This window comes from Abramis brama (assembly GCF_963993115.1).
Source record: "Abramis brama genome assembly, chromosome: 2".
NCBI lineage: Eukaryota > Metazoa > Chordata > Actinopteri > Cypriniformes > Leuciscidae > Abramis > Abramis brama.
The window spans coordinates 48,080,351-48,101,333 of record NC_139964.1 but is presented as its reverse complement, the minus strand read 5'-3'; the positions used below and the strand labels follow the sequence as shown (position 1 = coordinate 48,101,333).

At 36.1% G+C, this 20,983-nt stretch overlaps 1 protein-coding gene across 3 annotated transcripts in view; it reads right to left on the bottom strand.

The window, feature by feature from the left end:
* Nucleotides 1-20,983, bottom strand: part of cntln (centlein, centrosomal protein) — a 221,931-nt gene that overhangs the window by 127,166 nt on the left and 73,782 nt on the right. For all 3 annotated transcript variants that reach the window (XM_084091411.1, XM_084091409.1, XM_084091410.1), the window contains exon 10: nucleotides 17,847-17,942. In XM_084091411.1, the coding sequence (XP_083947537.1) occupies nucleotides 17,847-17,942 (96 nt within the window). The remainder of the gene's footprint in view (nucleotides 1-17,846; nucleotides 17,943-20,983) is intronic.

The following is a 20,983-nucleotide window of genomic DNA, read 5'->3' as shown; positions in this document are numbered from 1 at the left end:
TTTAAGTGTCCTTGCACTGACAGTTTGCCTTTGTTTGGGCAAAGTAAGGCCTATTAACACCAAAGGCCAATATAAAATGATAATTCTTCACACATACTTTTATTCCAAAATATTTACATAAAACTGCAGCACAACTACATCAAGTTCGTTCAGAGAATAGTAAATGCTTAGTGCCTGCTGCTTTTCTCACAACAATTCACACAAGATCCCCTATCAAAACATACACAAATGAATGGGTGACCATTCGACCATCATCTCATGTTTGGACTTGGATGTTAGAATATCCATTCTACAATGTCTAGATTGTTTAGAAAGTGTTTTGGAAAGAAAACATAAGTAAAACCTTAAAGAAACTGTTCTGGGGGTGTACCTTAGACTATGCAAATAAGTTCCATATGGAGAAAGAAGGGTGAGCCATCCCAGTGTGACTACTTCTGATGTCAACAGCCAATCACAACACTGGGATGGAAAAGTGCCATATTATAATCTCTTCCACATCAGAAAGGGTATGCTTTTAATAAAAGTATGCTCTCAACAGACACACCTTGTTCAGAGTGAGGCCTGTGAGGTACAAACAATACCAGATACAATCAAATTCTGAGTTCCACTTCCAACCGCACAATGAGGTTATGCTCCAATAGCAAACTCTAGGAACATTTCTCACCAGGGGAAGATGTAGCCACCGGACCAATCAACCAAGCACACAGAACATAAACAGCAATAACAAAATCTCTTTCCAGAGACCTAGACATTAGCGTATACTGTCAGTATGTAATGATCTAATGTGCAATATCTAATTATATTGCATAACTAATGGCAAAATGATAAAGTGAGCCTAAGCCCACATACCCTATATGTCCAGTGGTTGTTTTATTTTTAAATGTTAAAAAAGACAATGCATGAGAGAAATTGTTTATTTAAAAGCAAATGCAGATGTTTGCTACTGTCATGTGGCGCCAACTGAATGTCAAGTTCTTGACTTATTTGGGATAATGTATTGCTACTGTCTGGCAAACATTGTAGTATTCATATAAAAACTTTCCAGTTCAAAAGCCCTCAGAACAAACTTTTTCTTCCCTAAAATCAGGTGATAAAAATTATTTGTAAGTGTAAAACAAATGCAACCAAATATTTATTTTCTTGGAATTTAAAAACAATATTAAGTATTTAAAAAGAGAGATTTCATATGCATCTATATACAAAAAATATTATAATAACCAAAATATCACTTTTATTTGTCAAATAGGCTTATAATGACCTCTATTGTTCCTCATACTTCCAGTAACTTAAGAATACACTGAACCACATATAAAGAGCTATAACTGAATATAATGCATTTAGAATGTTTTTTTTATTTATTTTTTATCAATGAACATCAGACATTTTTACGTTATTTTTGCTGTGGCGACAAACTGGGCCCAGTTTTAGAAAAGACTTTAAGACTTTCTTCTGTAAACACTGCATTGCCTCATTATTAAACATTGTATACAATTATGAAATTTGGCTGAAGATTGATTGTCTGAAAAATAATTATTAATTATGCTAATTAATTGTCAGTTTTAGGGCTTTGACAATAATGCCGATTAATTGTCTGTTTTAGGGCTTTGTAATACATTTTTTGTGTGCTTCGTTCATTAAATAATTGTGATGAATTTAAACCTTTGTAAGTTATTTTGCTGTGTAATATTACAGTTAACACTTTTAAATATTTAAGTAATTTATTCAATTCAGCAAATAACTGAATGTATAATTCATATATATATATATATATATATATATATATAGAGAGAGAGAGAGAGAGAGAGAGAGAATTATATATACAATTATATATACACACAAATAATATAACATTGAAAGATGTTTATTTTAAATGATAGACCTAGGAAGTCGCCAAATAAATTTTACATAGCCCCTTAAGTTACCATACACATCTTTATTTTTTATGCATTTTTGATACTATGCAATTAGTTAAGTAAACTTTAAAGGTATTACAGATAAGATGCTGGTTGTCTATTTTCATTCCACATACACACATGCAAGGGCATGGATGTGATATTTTCTATAGTAGTCAGCCTACAGCCTATTTTTGATGGGGATTAAAGCAGTTCAAAGAACAAAAACTAACAAAATGCTGGCTGTGCTGTTTATAAGAGAGCAGAGTTTGCCTGTTGTTTGGTGCTGACTGCTATTTTATGCTATTTATGCTGTTTTACAGACAAAAAAAAGAAGAAAAAAAAAAAGAAAGAAACTGCATCCTATAAATTCCGAATAGGCAGTGATTTCTTTAAAAATAATGTTATCAAGTATTCTTCTATTTGATCTGCAGTCTAATAAAAGTTTCTTGCCTTCTTAATGTGCTTTAGACCATCAGTTGTCTTGTGCAGAGGAAGGGTGGCTATAGAGTCAATAGCCCTATTAGTGCTACAACAACTACTGTACAAATCCATATTATGGCGAGAAACACTAGTTAGGTAAAGAGAAAAGACAGTCCATCATTACTTTAGGAAATGAAGGTCAGTCAATTCGAAAAATCTTAAGAACTTTGAATGTATCCCCAAGTGCAGTCACCAAAAACATCAAACGCTATGATGAAACTGGCTCTCATGAGGACCATCCCAGGAAAGGAAGACCAAGAGCTACCTCTGTTGCAGAGGATACGTTTATTAAAATTACCAGCCTCAGAAACCGCCGATTTACAGCACCTCGGATTACAGCCCACATAAATGCTTCTTGGAGTTCAAGTGGCAGACATATTTCAACATCCACTGTTCAGAGGAGACTAATAAAAGTTAAACAGAAAAGAACATGGTGGCAGCTCTGTAACTGCACCTGTGTTTCTGAATATTTATTGATTTAAATAATAAAATAAATAATACATAATGAATAAAAAAAAAACAAAAAACAAACATGATAACTGTAAATAAAATAATTTTATATATACAATTTAATTATATATAATATAGTTTTGTTGCTAGTGGATAAAGAAATAATAGCGCTTTGAATATCACAGCTCCCATCAGGAGTTTGCACCGTTGGCAGCTCAGTTATAACATTGGGAGTGTTGTACTTTTGCTGTAGACTAATAAAATGAAAATGAAAATATACAAATAACATTTTAAAATGACTTTTGTTTCTAAATAAATGAAGCAGTACTTTTTATTTCGTTATAACCAGCCTCAGGAAACCTTGAAACTCTAGAACCGCATGACCTTACCGTATTTTTGCTCAGAATGAACTAATTATTTTTTTAATCCTTGATTTTAGACATACATGAAAAACAATAAAATATATATATATATATATATATATTATATATATATATAACGTCGACAATAAAAAATTGTCGACAAAATATCTTGTTGTCGAGTAGTCGTTTGATCTCACATGACCTAAATGTAAGGGCCTGAAATATCGCGATTTGACCGCTACGGCGCTGTAGCGCTAGAGTGTAATGCAGCCGTTACAAATGGTATTGCGGTAGAAGAAAACACAGCGCGAATTATGACCGATTATGACGGACTGCAAATAGGGTGACCACCACCATCAAACAAACCAAATGTGGGACGATTATAAGTATGTGTGGGACAATGTGGGACATTTTACCAACACTAAAACATAAACCACCCCTGTGTTTCTGCACCCTTCAGACTGATTATCTTTAAAGATGGACTTTTTTGCTATTTTTTTATTATTATTATAATGTCTAACTTAATAAAAACATTTGAATTCTGCCTTTCAGCTGATAAAAATTATTTGTTCTTTTAGTCCCTTCCAGAAAACACCATTAGCCTACATCACAATGTAACATAAGTCTTTATTTGACATGTCATTTAAATTCAACATCACTGAGCCCAAAGGCAGCAGGCATCATGCAGATAACTATTTTATAAACAGTTCTGACCAAGTCCAATTAAAATCCAACAAAATAAACAATGAACAAATAAAATATAAAACAACATGAAATTAGATCATTGACAGTCTTATATATTAAGAATATATTAAACCAAAAACTTACATATTTTTAGAAAGGATGTGAATTAAAACAACCACAGCAGGCAACAAGTTGATAAATTCTGTTAAATTAAATAGTTTAATTTAATTAATTATTAATTATTTAGTTATTTAACAATTAAGTTAATTTTAATTGACCGAATTATCCATTTGTTTTCTGACAGGAAACACATGGAACGAATCACCGGTCCACATTTTGATTGACAGCTGTCACAACCTACTAGTGACCGTGTTTACTTCTCCTTTCTTTTCAACCACTGGATAGGATTTAAAAAAAGGCTGTTGTGTTTGTACTTCTGACGAAGCGCTGTTAAATATAAGTGAAAAACTACACCGCAAAAAGAATAAATAAAATGCTTTCTTAAAAAGGCAAAAGAACGCATGCACGTTTTCTTAATATGAGTATTAAAAACCAATAAATAAAAGAAAAAACAGGACATATTCTCAATATGTGACGTGCGGGACAAGGGGTGAAAATGCTGTGCGGTATAACGCAAAGCGGGACGGTTGGTCACTGCGAACTAGCAAGGTGTGTGAAAGTTTCACAAAACTTCAAACCAAGAATGCTGTCGCATGTAATACATACAAGGCGGAACTTGCTTTTCATGGGAGCACAACATGCATGTTAAAGCACTTAAAGAGGAAACAAGAGGAGCCGGTGAGAGGTGAATGTTCTCCAGCTGGAGCTAAATAACTAGTAGTAAATCTCTTTATTAGAGAATGCAATACTACTAATAATAGCAATAAAATTAACAATAATAATATAATTACAGTAATGTGATGATTTATTTTTTTATAAAATAAAGCTTGATCGAGCTTAGGAGTCAGGGCTGTTTTTATTATTGTAACACTATTAGGTATTACAGTCTTATCACTTGCCTGTATTTTGTTCCATATTCATGAAGACTTACAGAAGGAGATGTTATGAAGAATATCATGTCAGTTACTTTTTCATACTGTAAATTAAAAGTTGAATGAGAATGTCTCTGTCAGCTCAATTGTCATGTCAGTTTTTATTTTATTTTGTTCTTATAATAATTGTTTGCAGATTAAGTTTGTCTGTAATGCAGCTGATTCATTTTTGTTTATTTTTTTTTCTATTGAAAGAGAACAGAATATTTAAACAATGTTTAGAGAGCATTTGTGTGTGATTTGAGTTGTACAGAAATCTGAAAATGACCTGTTTAGTTGGCTCAAAGTTCATTAAAAACCATTTCAAAAGCTGAAATGATTTTCTTTTTTATATATATTATAGTTAGAATATGTTGTTGGATTACAAATTTATTAAATGTTTAATTTAGTTTGCAACAGTAAAAGTTGAGTACATTGAAGTTAGCATTTTAAGGTTAGGTTAGGATAATGGTATCAACAGTTTCTGCCAGACCTGTTTTCTCTATTGTAAGACACCTTTTGTCTTTAATGGCTCTGGGATGGCCCTTGGAACCGGAGTTCCTGGCCAGTATCAGCATTTGAATAGTTATGCTGATTCAATTGGATTGGTAGTGCTCTCAGAGTAGGGTGTGTTCCTACTTCATTTGCATGCTTTGTTCAGAGTCTCCACCTCTATGTAATCCCTCCCCCTTGGAATGTATATAACTACAATGCATACTGTATTAGAGTTAGATCATGTTGGAAGTACTACAGCAACGTACAGCGGAGTTCTCAATAAAGAATAACTTCCATTGAACGCGATCCCAACTGTCTCCTGGTCTCTGCTTCGATGAAAGAAAACTTTACAACAATGTACAACTCAGTGTTTTAACTAATTGAAAAAGCTGAATAATCGTTCCAAACTTACTGATTAGTCGGTGAAATAATCAATGATTAGTCGATTAATCGTTCTAATAATCGTTAGATTAATCGATTATCAAAATAATCGTTTGTTGCAGCCCTATATATATATATATATATATATATATATATATATAGCTAGCTTGACTACAGGTTTAAAAACAGTGCTACAAATGTTATAAGGAAATTAAACCTTAATTATAAGGATTAAGTTCGGATTATAATAAATCATAATGAAATGCGTCTACTCAGGCAATAACACAAAAAAGAAAGCGAAATATTTGCACTTATGAAAAAAGGCCTACACTGCTATGTGACATCAACATGTATTTATCATTCTACAATCACCACCAGAATGGCCCCCTTTACCATGAGCTTAAAACTGAGTTTTATTTAATTTTCTTCAACAGTTCTCCTTGCGAAAAGAAATTAATTTTAAACACAAATTCACTAAGAACAGAGTGGAAATGATTTATTATTAAAGAGCACCTATCATGGAATTTCGAAATTTACCTTTCATGTAGTGTGTAACATAGATCTAAGTGAACAAAAACATCCTGCAAAGTTTTAAATATGAATGTGCACCGTATAAAAAGTTATTGTCTTTCAAAAGTAAGAGTCGACTCTGAGTCATTTTTATGAATCGTTAGAAGACCGAAGCTTTTTCTCTGACTAGATGATGTCAACTTGTCAAGTTATTTGAATACGATACGCCCACTTATTGCGCTCCAAGACGCCAGTGAAAACGTCATGGCAACGAGACGCTGTGTTCTGAAGTGCGACTCAAAAACAAACTTTTTTCATCTGCCCAAGGAGGAGCATTTGAAGACTAAGGGGGCGATCACACCTGACGCGTTTTTTGCAGTGAGAGGCGCCTATTTTCAATTGGTTTCCTATGGCAGCGAGCGTTTTGCGCGCTGTTTATGCGCCTGCTGCGCCTCGCGTTTTTGAAGTTGAAAAAAAAGCAACTCCGAGCGGAAAAAGCGCCCGACGTCATCGCGTTTTTTTCCACTGTCCAATCGAATGAAGTGAGAGGCGGGCCTTCCGTTTAAGTGATGAAAGCGACAGTTGCTTGAACGCCAGTAGAGTGCGATGATAGAGGATAAACTTGTGGTGCTCTCGCGGGTTACCAGGAGCTTAACGACTTCACGAACCGTAACTACCACAATGTTAACAGAAAGTAAATAAAGGAAATAAAGGTAATAAAAGGCTGATTTGACGTTTACTTGACTGACAGGACAGCTGTATCATTAGTTGCCTACAGTGGCGGTTCTAGGATTTTTCTGTAACGGGCCATTAAGGGGCCACTTGTTACATTCAGGGGCCAAATACAGGGTACATTCAAGCACACAAAATCATTTATTCAGTACGGTGCAAATACATTTCGGCAGTCATTCCTTTTTCAAACGCTCTAATAAAAAATTATGAGCCAGTAAAGTTCGTAATGATTTTTTTCATTTATTTATACTGTGCATAAAGGACACAATGCACTTCTTTTTGAATTCCACCTTTCAAGTTTCATAATCATGTCGTCGCTTATAAAAAGTAAATTATTTTTAATTGTTTGGGGGTGGAATTGCATCTGTGGAAATCATCTCTTCTCGTCGACGATTGATGGGTGGGAATCTCTAGGCACCTCACGATTCGATTCGATTACGATTCAGAGGGTAGCGATTATAGATTATTAACGATTTTTTTTTTTTTTTACTACTTGGTACTTTAAAAGCCAAGTATTTATGATGACCCATAACGAACTTACTTCCAATACTTCCTATATAAATTTTATTAATAAAACAAATGGAAGTGATTTGGCAAGTCAACTGTAAGGTTACATTTGCCAGCATATGTCCCAACCAAAGAACCAACAGGAAAATAAAGGTGTGCCTGTACTAGCAGCATACTTGTAGTAAATTAATACACACTTCAGCATATTCTGAATCTCTAGCATTTAATAATAGACTTCTAACCAACATCCTCCTGTTATTTCCAATGAGAAATATAATCCTTCAGACAAAAAAAAAAACATTTTGCTGTAGCAAATTCACAAACCGTTTTCGTTCAAAAATATAGAATTATGTAGGCTACCAGCAGCTCTCATATAATGCTTGTGGACTTACGCATTTTCTGAATATACAAAGCTGCTCTTTAATATACACAACTAAATAATAAAGAGTTATGACTTGAAATGTTTGCTGTATACCACAATCAAAAACAGCTTATACAGTGAATGAACATCTGCAGAGAGCACAGTCAAAATGTAACTTTGTGTGACTGGCATTGCACTGATACACACTGTGAGTGTTGAGGGCAGTAACGTGCGTATAACAGATCGGTTTACAGCATATTGAGGTGAAAACTAAACAATACAGAAAGCAGCTCTCATACAAAAAATACTAAATAGGTCACAATGAAATTGCCAGTTTTACATACGTTAGCTTTTAATGAAGAGGGTGCCGTTCGGATTTGGCGCTCAGCCATCATGCGTCTGTTATGTGCACTCTGTTATGTGCGCGCCACAGACTGTCCGCGCACTGCACGTCCGCTTTAGAGTTCCGCCTTTTGCATTCCTTCAATATTACGTTATTAGGAAAAAATATATATATTTTTTTTTAGAAATCGATTTTTGACATTTGTGAATCGATTCAGAATCGTCCACGTCCGCATCGCGATGCATCTAAGAATCGATTTTTCCCCCCTCCCCTAGGAACGGGGGCCAATCAGATTTTAGCAGGGGCCAGGGCCCCTGTGGTCCCGCCTCTAGAACCGCCCCTGGTTGCCTAGCAACATAAAAAACGCAGCACACTGCTCGTTCTGTGTAATGTAAAGTGCTGTGCACCTCGCGTTTTCGAACCAGAAAAACGCGTCAGGTGTGATCGGCCCCTAAGTGGCTACAATTCATATATACAACTATATACCACAGAAGTATAGTCCGAGCCTTGTGCTTTGTTCGCGCCATTTTGAAGATGATTGCTTTACCAACTTAAATGCAATCAAACTTGGATTCGTGAGCTGGCTGATATTGAAGGAAGGTTCAGTTCCAAGTGTATTTGCATCAGCTTCCTCCTCCGTATCACAACCTGTAAGTGTTATTAATAATTGTTGCTTTTATGTTTTATGTAGCATGCTTAATAATTATTTTGTTTGTTGTGTAAGCACCGTTTAGCTTCTAGGTCTTCAATGACAATTGTATTGAGATATGTGAAGTGTTTGTCGTTGTTTTCGGAGTTGTCTTAAATAATAGAGTAATACCTCGTAGTACTGCATTTTTTTTAATTATTTTTTTAAACGTTATGTTTATGCATCGGGATAACGCAAACAAAGACTGATTGTGCTTTTACAATATGAACTCTGGGCTATGCTCGCTAACATAACATTAAATTCCTTATCTTATTTTTAATTTTTTTACTACAAACTACAAAGCAGTGCACTATAATCATTATTATAACACAATTTAATTGATAAAAGCATCATTGTACTCCGTGTTAAACAATATAAGTATTATCTCTGTAAACACAGCTAACATTTGACTGGGTCATTGGACCAATCACCGCAGATTAGCGTCACGTAAAGGCGGGGTTTTGAAAAGTGATTCACTAAACGAATCATTTGAGAATCGCGGTCAAAACAGGTAAAAATAAATGCATATTATAAGAAAACTAAAGTGTTTTTTGTCATTGCATGCGTGCAAAACTGTTGTTGGGGACTTCTAAAACAATATTAGGAACATTTTAAATGCCACAATATGTGCTCTTTAAGCAAATGTTTTATATCGCAATATTTTTTAAGCCGGATGTTTTTCTACTACTATCTACTACTACTAATTCCGGCCAGTTGATAATACCTACTGCAGAATATCAAAATCGACTGCGGGTGGTAGATCCTTTTCCTATTTTGCACCCAAACTCTGGAACAAGTCTTCCTAGCATTGATCGGGAGGCAGACGCACTCTGTCAGTTTAAATCTAGATTAAAGACCCATCTCTTTAACCTAGCATACACATAACACACTATCACATTTCTATCATTCAAATTCCTTAAAGTATTGTTAGGCAGCATAAGGTCAATCTGAACCAGGAACAATTCCCACAACATCATATGTACTTGTTACATGGCAAGAGGAATGGCATCTACGTTAATATTAGACTGTCTGTCTCATTCTTATGCAGAGGTTATAGTAGTCAGCCGGATCCGGTCCATATCCAGACCAGATGGTGGACCTGCACCAAGAGATGACCACAGCACAGCCCTGAATGTCAGAGGAGACCATGACAACTAGACGAGCACTAGAGACAGATCCCCTGCAAAGACCTCGTCGACATGACAGCCATCAGCACAGACCCTCACCCGAGACCACGAGAACCAGAGAGGTCCTTTGCGCAAACCCCTATGGCCAGCTTCACCTCCTTCCCACCATATGCTAGCATGCTGTATCCCAACCTTCAAGCGGAAGAAGTTGAATGAAATATTATCTGGATCTGCAATCTGACTTCTGATGTAGCCTAGAATCATAATCGCACCATGTTGGTCTATTTGGCCAGAGACCTGTTCCCCCAACTGAGCCTGGTTTCTCCCAAGTTTTTTTTTCTCTCTCTCCATTCTGTCAGCTGAGTTTGGGTTCCTTGCCAGTGTCATCTCTGGCTTGCTTAGTTGGGGACACTTTACCCCTTAACCATCACCCCCCTTTTTGAGAACAGATGTGAAAATGCACTATCCAAACTTAAATGGTTGTAATTCAAGAATGCTATGGACCTAAGTTTGGTCTTGTTTTAAAGAAGACACTCAGCAGATTATTGCAGAAGTGTAATCTGAAGTGAAAACACTTAAAAAAATGAAAGTATGAAAAAGTTATGGAAGATTACATTTACTGTAAATCAAATTTACAGTAATTAAACAGCAATTTACAAATTAAACATTTTCCATTTTATACAAAATATACATTTTACAAAATACACTGTACTATAGAATTACTATAAAATCAAAACCATATAACTAACCAAGTTGTGTTCCAAATTTGAAGTTGATACCACAAAAATATAAGTTCCTATGATATTTTGTTTAGGTGCTGTACCAAAATTAGCCACCGGGTGTCACCCACATTCCATTGATTTTTTTTATGCATTCTTCTGCAACAAATTAATAAATTTCTGTCCAAATATCACTTCTATCACAAAATAGTCATCAAATATGAAACCTTGAGACTCAGACCTTTCCGACGATTTGTGTTTTGTCAAAATTAGAAAAGGTTTTGATAATAAAGTAGTTAAAATAAATTTTCTAATATGAAACCTGACACCGCCCACTAGGGGAGGAGCCCGCTAAACAAATTTAAAGTACCGTTTCCATGGTATTGCAACATCCAATTTCACATAATTAATTTTGAGTTTGTAAGCTTTTGAATGATACCTAATTTATGATGATTACTAAAATATGTAAAAAATATTTTAAAAAGAGCGTCAAGCGTCCCACGGCACGATTACAAACCGTTCTCGCCCGGATTTCTAGCCCGTTAGCTAACCGTGCTGGTAAAATCCATGAAGTGACGTCGCCACTCAGGATTGGTCACTTGTCTGTTGCCTGGTTACCAGTTTCTCTGTAGCTGGTTAAGCGTGCTATTTGAGTGAGGTAAACAAAGCAATAATACAATTAAAAGCAATAGCTGATCATTCTCCATAACGTGGTGGCTATTTACATCTCATATCATCAGTAAACCGTCACGTCACCAAGGCAACGACTGATGCGTTTGTATAGCTTGTTTGCATATGACGTCACGTCACTGCGTTGCCATGGCGCGAAATGCAGATGGAGGGCAGGAAGTGATTTGTTACATTTAGGAAGCACTATAACAAACTCAAAATGCCGATGTTTTGCGTCGTTTATGGTTGCTCAAATCGATCAAACCACGAGGAGTTTTTATCGTGTAGCAAAAGTTGTTGTTCATAAGGGGGACAAATGCAAGAAATTGACCAAAAAACGGCGGAAAAAATGGCTTGCAAACCTACGTCTGCGGTCGGGAGGAGGCGAATCGGAAAATGCCCGTGTGTGCAGTGATCATTTCGTCAAAGGTGAGTTAATACAACTTATGTGGATGTTTGTGTAACGTACCATTTTCCGAACTTTGTAAAGTTAAAGTAATTGTTTCTTCTTTTCTTTGAGTTTGTAAGTTACCCCTGTAAGTTAACTGAAGACAAGCGTAACGTTACAGGCAAATCTTTCAATTCAGTTGAAAAATCGCTCCTCTTCATAACGTAAGGATCACGTCCAACATATCTTTAAATTTGTTGTTATATTTTTCTCTTGTAATAGCGTCTAAAGTAGTACAGTTCTATGAAGGTAAATCAGTAGCAAAACTCGAGAGCACGTAAATGTGAATTTGAGAACTTGTACAATAAATATTTGTACTTGTACATGAACATTTACACTCACAGCTCCAATGTGAAAACCTGTAAAATAAAAATCTGAAGTTGAATGTTGAAATTTGCACTCGCATACAATAGTCACAAACCTGTATTCTGAATTTGAAGCTGCAGACAAGTAGACACAAATGTGTAAAATGCCATTCACAGAAATACAACGACAGACACAAACTTGTAATATATATTTTGCGTTTAATCTTATGTTCACATTCGCGGTACTTCCTCAATTAGGCACTTGCAACTTCTCAAATCTGTCACTGCAATTTCAAATTTCGCGCCTTGACTTTTGCTACTCTTTTCGCGATATATCAGATGCAAAACTAACTTGTGCACTTGAAACTGAGAGGCGGTGAGAGAGAAAGGGGGGCGGGAGGAGGGGGGGTCAAAGGAGTCGTTTTATTGGTTGGCAGCTAGCCAATGAAATGGGACTTCGATGATGTCACGAAACCCGTGTGCACTGAAACGCTAACATGGCTTAATGCATTAGACTGATATTAAAAGAAATAAACGATATTATCAAACTCAGTAAACACAATGCTTATAATGCATACTACAGAAAAGCAGATGAGCACAGAATATGACGAAAGAAAGCAAATGTGTGTTCAGTGCAAATAAACTTGCTGCCTGTGTTTTATTAATAATTTAACGAATTATGTGTTTTTTTAGTTTTTTTATTTATTTTATAACTGTTGGTCCATTAAGCCTTAAGCGTTTTCTTGGTTTTCATACTACAGAAAAGCAGATGAGCACAGAATATGAACACAACGCGTTTAATTGAGACAGTGGTATTAAAAGACCAAACTCAGGAAACACCATACAAATAAAGCAAAGCAATTGAGCTCTGAATATGGATGCAACGAGTTTAATTGTACGTTTTCCTCCCACAGAAAACGCTTAATAAGGCTTAATGGACCAACAGTTATAAAATAAAATAAAAAAAAAAAAAAATAAAAAAAAACATAATTCGTTAAATTATTAATAAAACACAGGCAGCAAGTTTATTTGCACTGAACACACATTTGCTTTCTTTCGTCATATTCTGTGCTCATCTGCTTTTCTGTAGTATGCATTATAAGCATTGTGTTTACTGAGTTTGATAATATCGTTTATTTCTTTTAATATCAGTCTAATGCATTAAGCCATGTTAACGTTTCAGTGCACACGGGTTTCGTGACATCATCGAAGTCCCATTTCATTGGCTAGCTGCCAACCAATAAAACGACTCCTTTGACCCCCCCTCCTCCCGCCCCCCTTTCTCTCTCACCGCCTCTCAGTTTCAAGTGCACAAGTTAGTTTTGCATCTGATATATCGCGAAAAGAGTAGCAAAAGTCAAGGCGCGAAATTTGAAACTGCAGTGACAGACTTGAGAAGTTGTAAGTGCCTAATTGAGGAAGTACCCCGAATGTGAACGTAAGATTAAACGCAAAATATATATTACAAATTTGTGTCTGTCGTTGTATTTCTGTGAATGGCATTTTACACATTTGTGTCTACTTGTCTGCAGCTTCAAATTCAGAATACAGGTTTGTGACTATTGTATGCAAGTGCAAATTTCAACATTCAACTTCAGATTTTTATTTTACAGGTTTTCACATTGGAGCTGTGAGTGTAAATGTTCATGTACAAGTACAAATATTTATTGTACAAGTTCTCAAATTCACATTTACGTGCTCTCGAGTTTTGCTACTGATTTACCTTCATACAGTTCGGACTTTACTCCATCTCGTCCATTCCGCTCTTCACTTCCTGCCCTCCATCTGAATTTCGCGCGTCATCACAACCACGTGACTGCAAACCACCTATTACATTCCAAAGAGCGGCCGCTATCAGCCCCACAGTGGAAAATGAAAATGAAACTGTAACTATGGAGTCAATATAATGCCACATAGTTTTGCAAAAAATAAAGTAAAGTATCGCAAAAGAAAATAAGTTTTCCAAAACAAAAATAAAGTATTGAGCAAAAAAAATAAATAAAATGTTTTGCTGACAAAAATAAAGAATGGCAAAGGGGAAAAAAAGTATTGAGAAAAAAAAAGTTTTGCAAAGAAAAATAAAGATTTGCAAAATAAAATAAAGTACTGCAAAAAGAAAGATATAATTAACTGCAAAAATCAATGACAGCTGTAATCTTATTTGCAGTTTATTAATCTTAAAAATATGTAATCTGCAACATATTTTCCATACTCACACCTATATAAGTTATTTGCAACGCTGCTTTTATTCTGCGTTTCAGTCAAGTATGTGCTCGCAATACCGTTTTTCCTTTGCACTTCACTTTTCTCTGCATTTCTCTTCATGGCGCTGTTTTGACGTGGGGGTGGAGTCAAGAAACCCCTCGAAGTCACGTCATCAACAGGAGACGCAGATCACAACAGTTCAAGTCACCATGGCAGAGCAGAGGCATGCAGGTGGATTCCAAGTATGTACAGATGATTGTTTCCCTTTATTTCACTAACATTAAAATGTGCATTGTTTTTTGTTTTTGTGAGCAAAACATTATTTTTTTTTAAAAAAATTTCTCAATACTTTATTTTTGTTTTGTAAAACTTATTTTCTTTTGCGATACTTCATTCTTTTGCAAAACTATGTGGCATTATATTGACTCCATACGTAACCATACCAGTGACGCAATGAGAACCGTTCAGCCCGACAGTGGAAAAGCAGCTACTGACACTATTGTATTTGTAGAGCTGCTTTACAGCAGAATTGAATTCTATTTGCACCATTGATCATCATTTAAAACAATCTGTACTGTATAAAGCGCTATATACATAAAGGTGACTTGACTTGACTTAACTTAAGGCAAGACAAGAATAGATCATGGTAAGAGTATGGAAGCACCCAAATAAGTTTAGATCAATTGTGTTTGTTTATTGTTAAATTCATGCTAACATGTAAAATACTAAAGCTACAATAAGTTTCTTTTATCATTTATTTAATCAGTTACGCTGAAAAACATAACTGAATCAAAACTGAAGTGTTTATTTAATAAAATGTGATAATTTTACATCAAAAAGCATAGTGGGCTTACTTAGTGCACAGGTAGGCTCCAAACTGCTCTAAATTCATGTTTGCTATTGAATACAGCTAATTTTGTCACTAAAGTAGCTAATGACAAAAGTGACTTGTGTGAAAAAAACAAACAAACTGTAAAACCTGTATCTGAAAGAAAACGTGTAAAAGATTTGGGTAGGCTTAATTATTTCCCTATATTCCCCTTAATAATCAATTAAGTTATTTGTGAAGTTATTTGTGAAGGTCTGCATGAAATGAAAAATCCTCCTATCTATTCTCAAATGCATGTTATTTATCTTATGAATGAATCATCCATGCATATTTTTCTTTACTTCTTTCTTGTTTATTGTTGTTGTTGTTTTTTTACATTTTAGTCAAAATGGCATTACCTTCTGGTGAGACAACAGATTCTCTTTTAAATAAAACACCCACATCTCAAAAATCTATCAACCACAAATGGATAGAAAAACAATCCGTTTCACGGTCACAATATGAAAGAAAAGATTCACTACTTTAGTTTCACTGCGACTATCCATAACTTCACAAAATTCTTCATGCAAGTCACCTTAAAAAAAACGTTCCAGTTTATATAATTTCTAATGTATTTAACATTCCTCTTTGATTATTCTCATCCTTTTAAGGTTAAATTCCTTTGCTAGTGACCTGAGATAAAAAGAAAGAGGGGTCATCAGACACTCGCATACACTTTAAGTTGCATGACCAAAGTAAATATATCATTGGTACCTTGTGTAAAGATCACTAACAAAGTTTGCTTTTCTTTCTGGATGTTCTTTCATCACTTCTCTGGGAACCGGGCGCTGATAAGCGTTTCCACGCCAACCTGGCACCTGTAGCATTATTGTGGCCTGACATTTCGCCCATCAGCCAATAGGAAAAGGCTGACTTCTCCCACCACTTAAACCCCACAGCAGGAGGAACGCCTCAGTAAGCCGGGTCGCTCCCCAAATGCCCGTAAATATTGGTCTTTGCCTCACAGCTATTTGAAGAAAGAAAAAAAAAAAGAAAAAAAAAAGGAGGGTAGGGGGGGATCTCCTCCAAAGATTATATGGGACTTTTCAGGGGTGAACATATAGATTTTCCTGACAAGAAGGCCCTCTATTATTCTGACCTTAGCCAAGGCGAACTCTGGCGGAGACAGCAAGCGCACCTTTCAGCTTGAGTGGCCAGGGCCAGGAGACTTGTCGAAAGGCTTTCTGAAAGGGAGGAAAGCTTGTTTACCGCTGCTATGACACGGCAGCCCTGCTGGGCGGGAAATGCAGGGCCCTGAGCCCTGTTATTATTAACAAGGACAAAGAGAACAAGCCAGCCCCAGACCAGTTGCCAATGTGACAAGTATGGATTTACTGCTCAGAAATTCACAAGAGGACAGTCAGCCTTTAAACGAAAAAGACAGAGAATGAGACAGAGAAGTGAAACAAAGCAGAGTGCTAATGAAGGCCTGTTCAGATTGAGTGACCAATGTTTCGTGTCTGAGTGACATCACGGCATACAGGGGGGTGTTTAAAGTACCCGGCACGCATCCACCTGGGCAAAAAAAAAATCTATACGAACTGGAGGATGAGTACTCCGCACCGCTGGAAACGTTGACTGTCACTGAGCCTTACAAACTGAAGTATCTGACAGACAAAAACACAGACTAGATTAGTTTACTTGAGATTTAAAAGGAGGGAAATGCAGGAATGAAGAAGAGGGCAGCAGAGAAGAGAACAGGGTAAGAGAGAGAGGCATGAAAAGTCAAAAGAGAGACATGGATGATTGGTTTAGTGAAGAGCGCGAGTTCTTCAGCAGCCTTCTCTCCCGCTGCCTCATTGCCTCTGCAGACAGTCAATGTGTGTGTGCGTGTGGATGATGAAGGATGGAGGTCAGATAGAGGGTAGCGGTCAGAGGATAACATCTGACTCTACCTGCTATGAGCTCCTTCATGCCGAAACTTTAACAGACAGACACACACATATGCAAATACACGTTATTATTCACTGATATGTCAAAGAGCGGACAGTGTCTCAGATTATGATTTTGAATTTAGAATTAGCTTTTTCATTACGTTTTATTTGTATTTGTATTTGTATTTACAATGTTCAATGTTTTAATGTTGTTGTTTTTTTTGTTTTATTTTAACTTAATTTTAGCACAGCCAAAGTTAATGTACTAAATTATATAATTTAACAGCATTTAGTTTCTAAGAACAGGCTAGTGTTATCACTATCTACTGGCATTTTGATGCTTCATGCAGGTCATAATATTTTTTTGAATTATTTAATTACATATAATTGTTTTTCTAATCATTTTGGAGCCATTAAAACTGTATTGTAGTTTAGTTTCATTTTTTTCCCAATTACATTAAAATGTTATTTAACATGTTTTTTTTATATTTAATTTTATATAACTTTTTTATTTAATTTTTGTAAACAATAGTTTTTTTATTTTGTTGTATGACAACATTGCACACCTTATGCACATGTGCTTTTTCTATGTCTAAGGAAGCAGGAGATTGTCACTCAAACGTTGACATAAGGACATAAATCTCCTAAGAGGTGTCCAAAGAGAAGATAAGAGAATCACAGTAACAGAATAAAGTAAGTATTTGGTGTTCACCTTAAGCACAAGTAATTCCTGCAGCCGCTGAATCCTTTGCTCTTGACTGTCTGCTCCATCACTGTTGCCACCACCTGGAGACAGAGACCTGGGGCCCTGTTGAAGACAGAAAGAAAACAATAAAACATTAGAAAACATCTTTTATCAACACAATAGCCAAGTTTTTAATTATCAAAAGCCAAAGATGAGCAATAGCCCTTCACGTATGAACACACAAACATCAGCCGACACACTCTCCAAAATCTAGCAGGGGACACGGGCTGAATCGTGAGGAGGAGCACACACGGCATGCTGCTGAAGGGTTCTCTGTGCAGGGACCTAATGAGCATGTTCATTTCCATTTACATTGTTTCTTTGACAATAATGATGTCCCATTAGGGGAGACTAAAGGGTTATAGAGTGAGAAACGCGCCAGGCCTCATTACCAAAGGTGGGGAGGGAGGCTCCTTTAATTGCTCTATCAGGGCCCAGAGTTACACTTGATAGGACAACAGAAGCAGACTTTGGGGAGAAAGAAAAAAAAAAGGGAGAGAGAGAGAGAGAGAGAGAGAGAGAGAAAGAGAAAGAGAGAGAGAGAGAGAGAGAGAGAGAGAAAAAAAGGGAGAGAGAGAGAGAGAGAGAGAGAAAGAGAAAGAGAGAGAGAGAGAGAGAGAGAGAGAGAGAGAGAGAGAGAGAGAGAGAGAGAGAAGTGGGCTCTCTATGAAGTACCTAAAACTAGTGGAGAGAAGTGTGCGACTGGAATGACAAATCTGGTCAAGTCGGTGAAGGAAGGCCAGATGGCAGAAACAACTGAGAAAGAGTGAAACTACAAAATGGCAGACGCACCACTACAAATCGAGAGATGGAGATCTTCAGGGACCAGATCAAAAACACTTAATCTAGGAAAAAAAAAAACAGTAATACTTCAGAGAACTGAAAAGATCCTTTAAAAGCTGATTAGCTCTTGGATAGGCAGCCGTTGAGTGCAACTAACTAGAGTCACTTGCTTGGAGCTCTTAGTCCAAAAGGATCTACCTATTGATGTGTCAAGTCATTAACAGCATAGCTGAACTTTCCTCTGACACATGTCCCAAAACCAGACTTAACATTCTCAGCATTCACAGGAACAGTGGTGTCCTCATCATCAAAGACTTCCACTCTGCAAGGATTAGCAAAAGAGTGAAATTAAAGCTTACAAAGAAGCAGCAATCAATACCCGAATATTGAGAACAAAGAAACAGTTTCAGCAGTCATGAGTGACAGAGTGGATGAGAAATCCTTACTCTTCCTGCACTCGCTCATTTGCAGGGATGTAAACTCATCAGGGGTGGAAAAAGCTGACAAAGATGTGACCCCCCCTAAAGGGATCCAGGGGCATGCACCCCAGGACCTTTTTTTTCTTCAAAATATCAGGTTTAAAGGTAGGGTAGGCAATTTGTTTTATAAACATTCTTTGTTATACTGGTTTTAAACTCTTTTCACATCCTGAATAGAAGTGATATAAGAAGAGAATATTAAAACATGTACATATATCTTCTGTGGAAGTCCCAGGATCAAAACATTTTCATCCAATCAATGTCCTATACCTTCCTGTCAACATACATACACCCACGCACCTTGCTAGCGCAAACATTGCACATTATCAGTGCGTTCCATAAGGCTATGCAGAGTTGTGGACAGACAGCCACTGAGCACCAAAAACAAACAGCAGCAGCCATTTACATTTCCTCCTGAACCAAAACAATGAGCTTATGAGTAGGGTTGGGTATCGTTTGAATTTGAACGATTCCGATTCCGATTCCGATTCCTTGTTTCGATTCCGGTTCCTAACGATTCTCGATTCCGATTCTTTTAAGAGGCAGGGTCAAAAAAGTTTAGATCAATTTTAATTCTATGAACTTTTTACTTTTTATGAACTTTACTATGAATTTCTCACAGGGCTGTTTTCAACTACAATATAAATATCAAATCTATTTTAAACAATTTTTTTTTAGGACATTTTAAATGAGCTAGCTAACCAACGGTCTTTCTGAAGGAAATAGTCTGACCTTCTCCATCAATTGAAATATAAAAAAATTTGCATCACAATAAGTTTATTGTGATTGTCACTAACATTTTAGTAACTAAACTGAATTTTATTAGGTTTAGTGACATGTTACAATGTTTACATGGTACAATTTCTAGTAAGCTACTCTTTTTTTTTAATTATTTCAATTCAATTCAATTATTGTGATTTGATTTAATATTGACTCATTTGGATAAATATTATTTACTCAAGATAGGCCTTAATTTTTCTCAAGAAAAAACTCTAATGCTGTAAACATACAGAGAGCCCTATGCAGCTGGCAGTATTATTTAAGGTTAAAAATAACTCAATTGAAATATGATGCGTTTTTTTTATTATAATAACAACTTTATTTAATGATATAAGTAAAAATATAAAAAATGTAATATAGTAGCCTACACATATTTAGCAAAATACTCTCTAGCTCTTTTCTTGCCAACTGCGTGCTATAGCCTATATTATGTTCATTAAATGACTTTCCTGAGGTAAATATGACATAATTGTTCTCCAGCTATGTTATTGACCTCTTCACGCTGATAAAAAACACTGATTGATCGATATTATGTATGAGGAATATACATTTCGGTAAGTTGTACTGTATCTTTCAACAGTGTTCGTGTTGTTGTTTTTTACTATTAGCTAGAGATGATCGGTTAGTCTGTCGGTCTCCGTGTCCTCTGCGCTTCGCGATTTTGTGCATGGGAAAATGAATGTGTGGCGTGAGAGCTTGTTTAAAGTGTCGCGTGTGTCTCACGGTGAATGCGTGAGAGTTGGCAGCTCTGCATGTGTATGTGTTTTCATGATTTTTTTTTTTACGTAAGCCGGCATCGCGCGCAGTTTTCAAACGGACGAGCAGAGGACGAGAGAATATGGTTGCAACTCGCAAGATACCGAACAATAAGAAAACATCATATAAGTACGTTTTTAAGGTTTAACGTCAGGGTTGTTTGCTCTGAATACATGAGACGCTGTGTGAGTTAATAAGGCAACTCACACAGCGTCTCATAAAATGTATCGGTTCGCAGTTTAGCATAACAATCCAATCCTAGTAATACACGCATTTACCATGCCGTGTTACAGTTTACAAATGTTT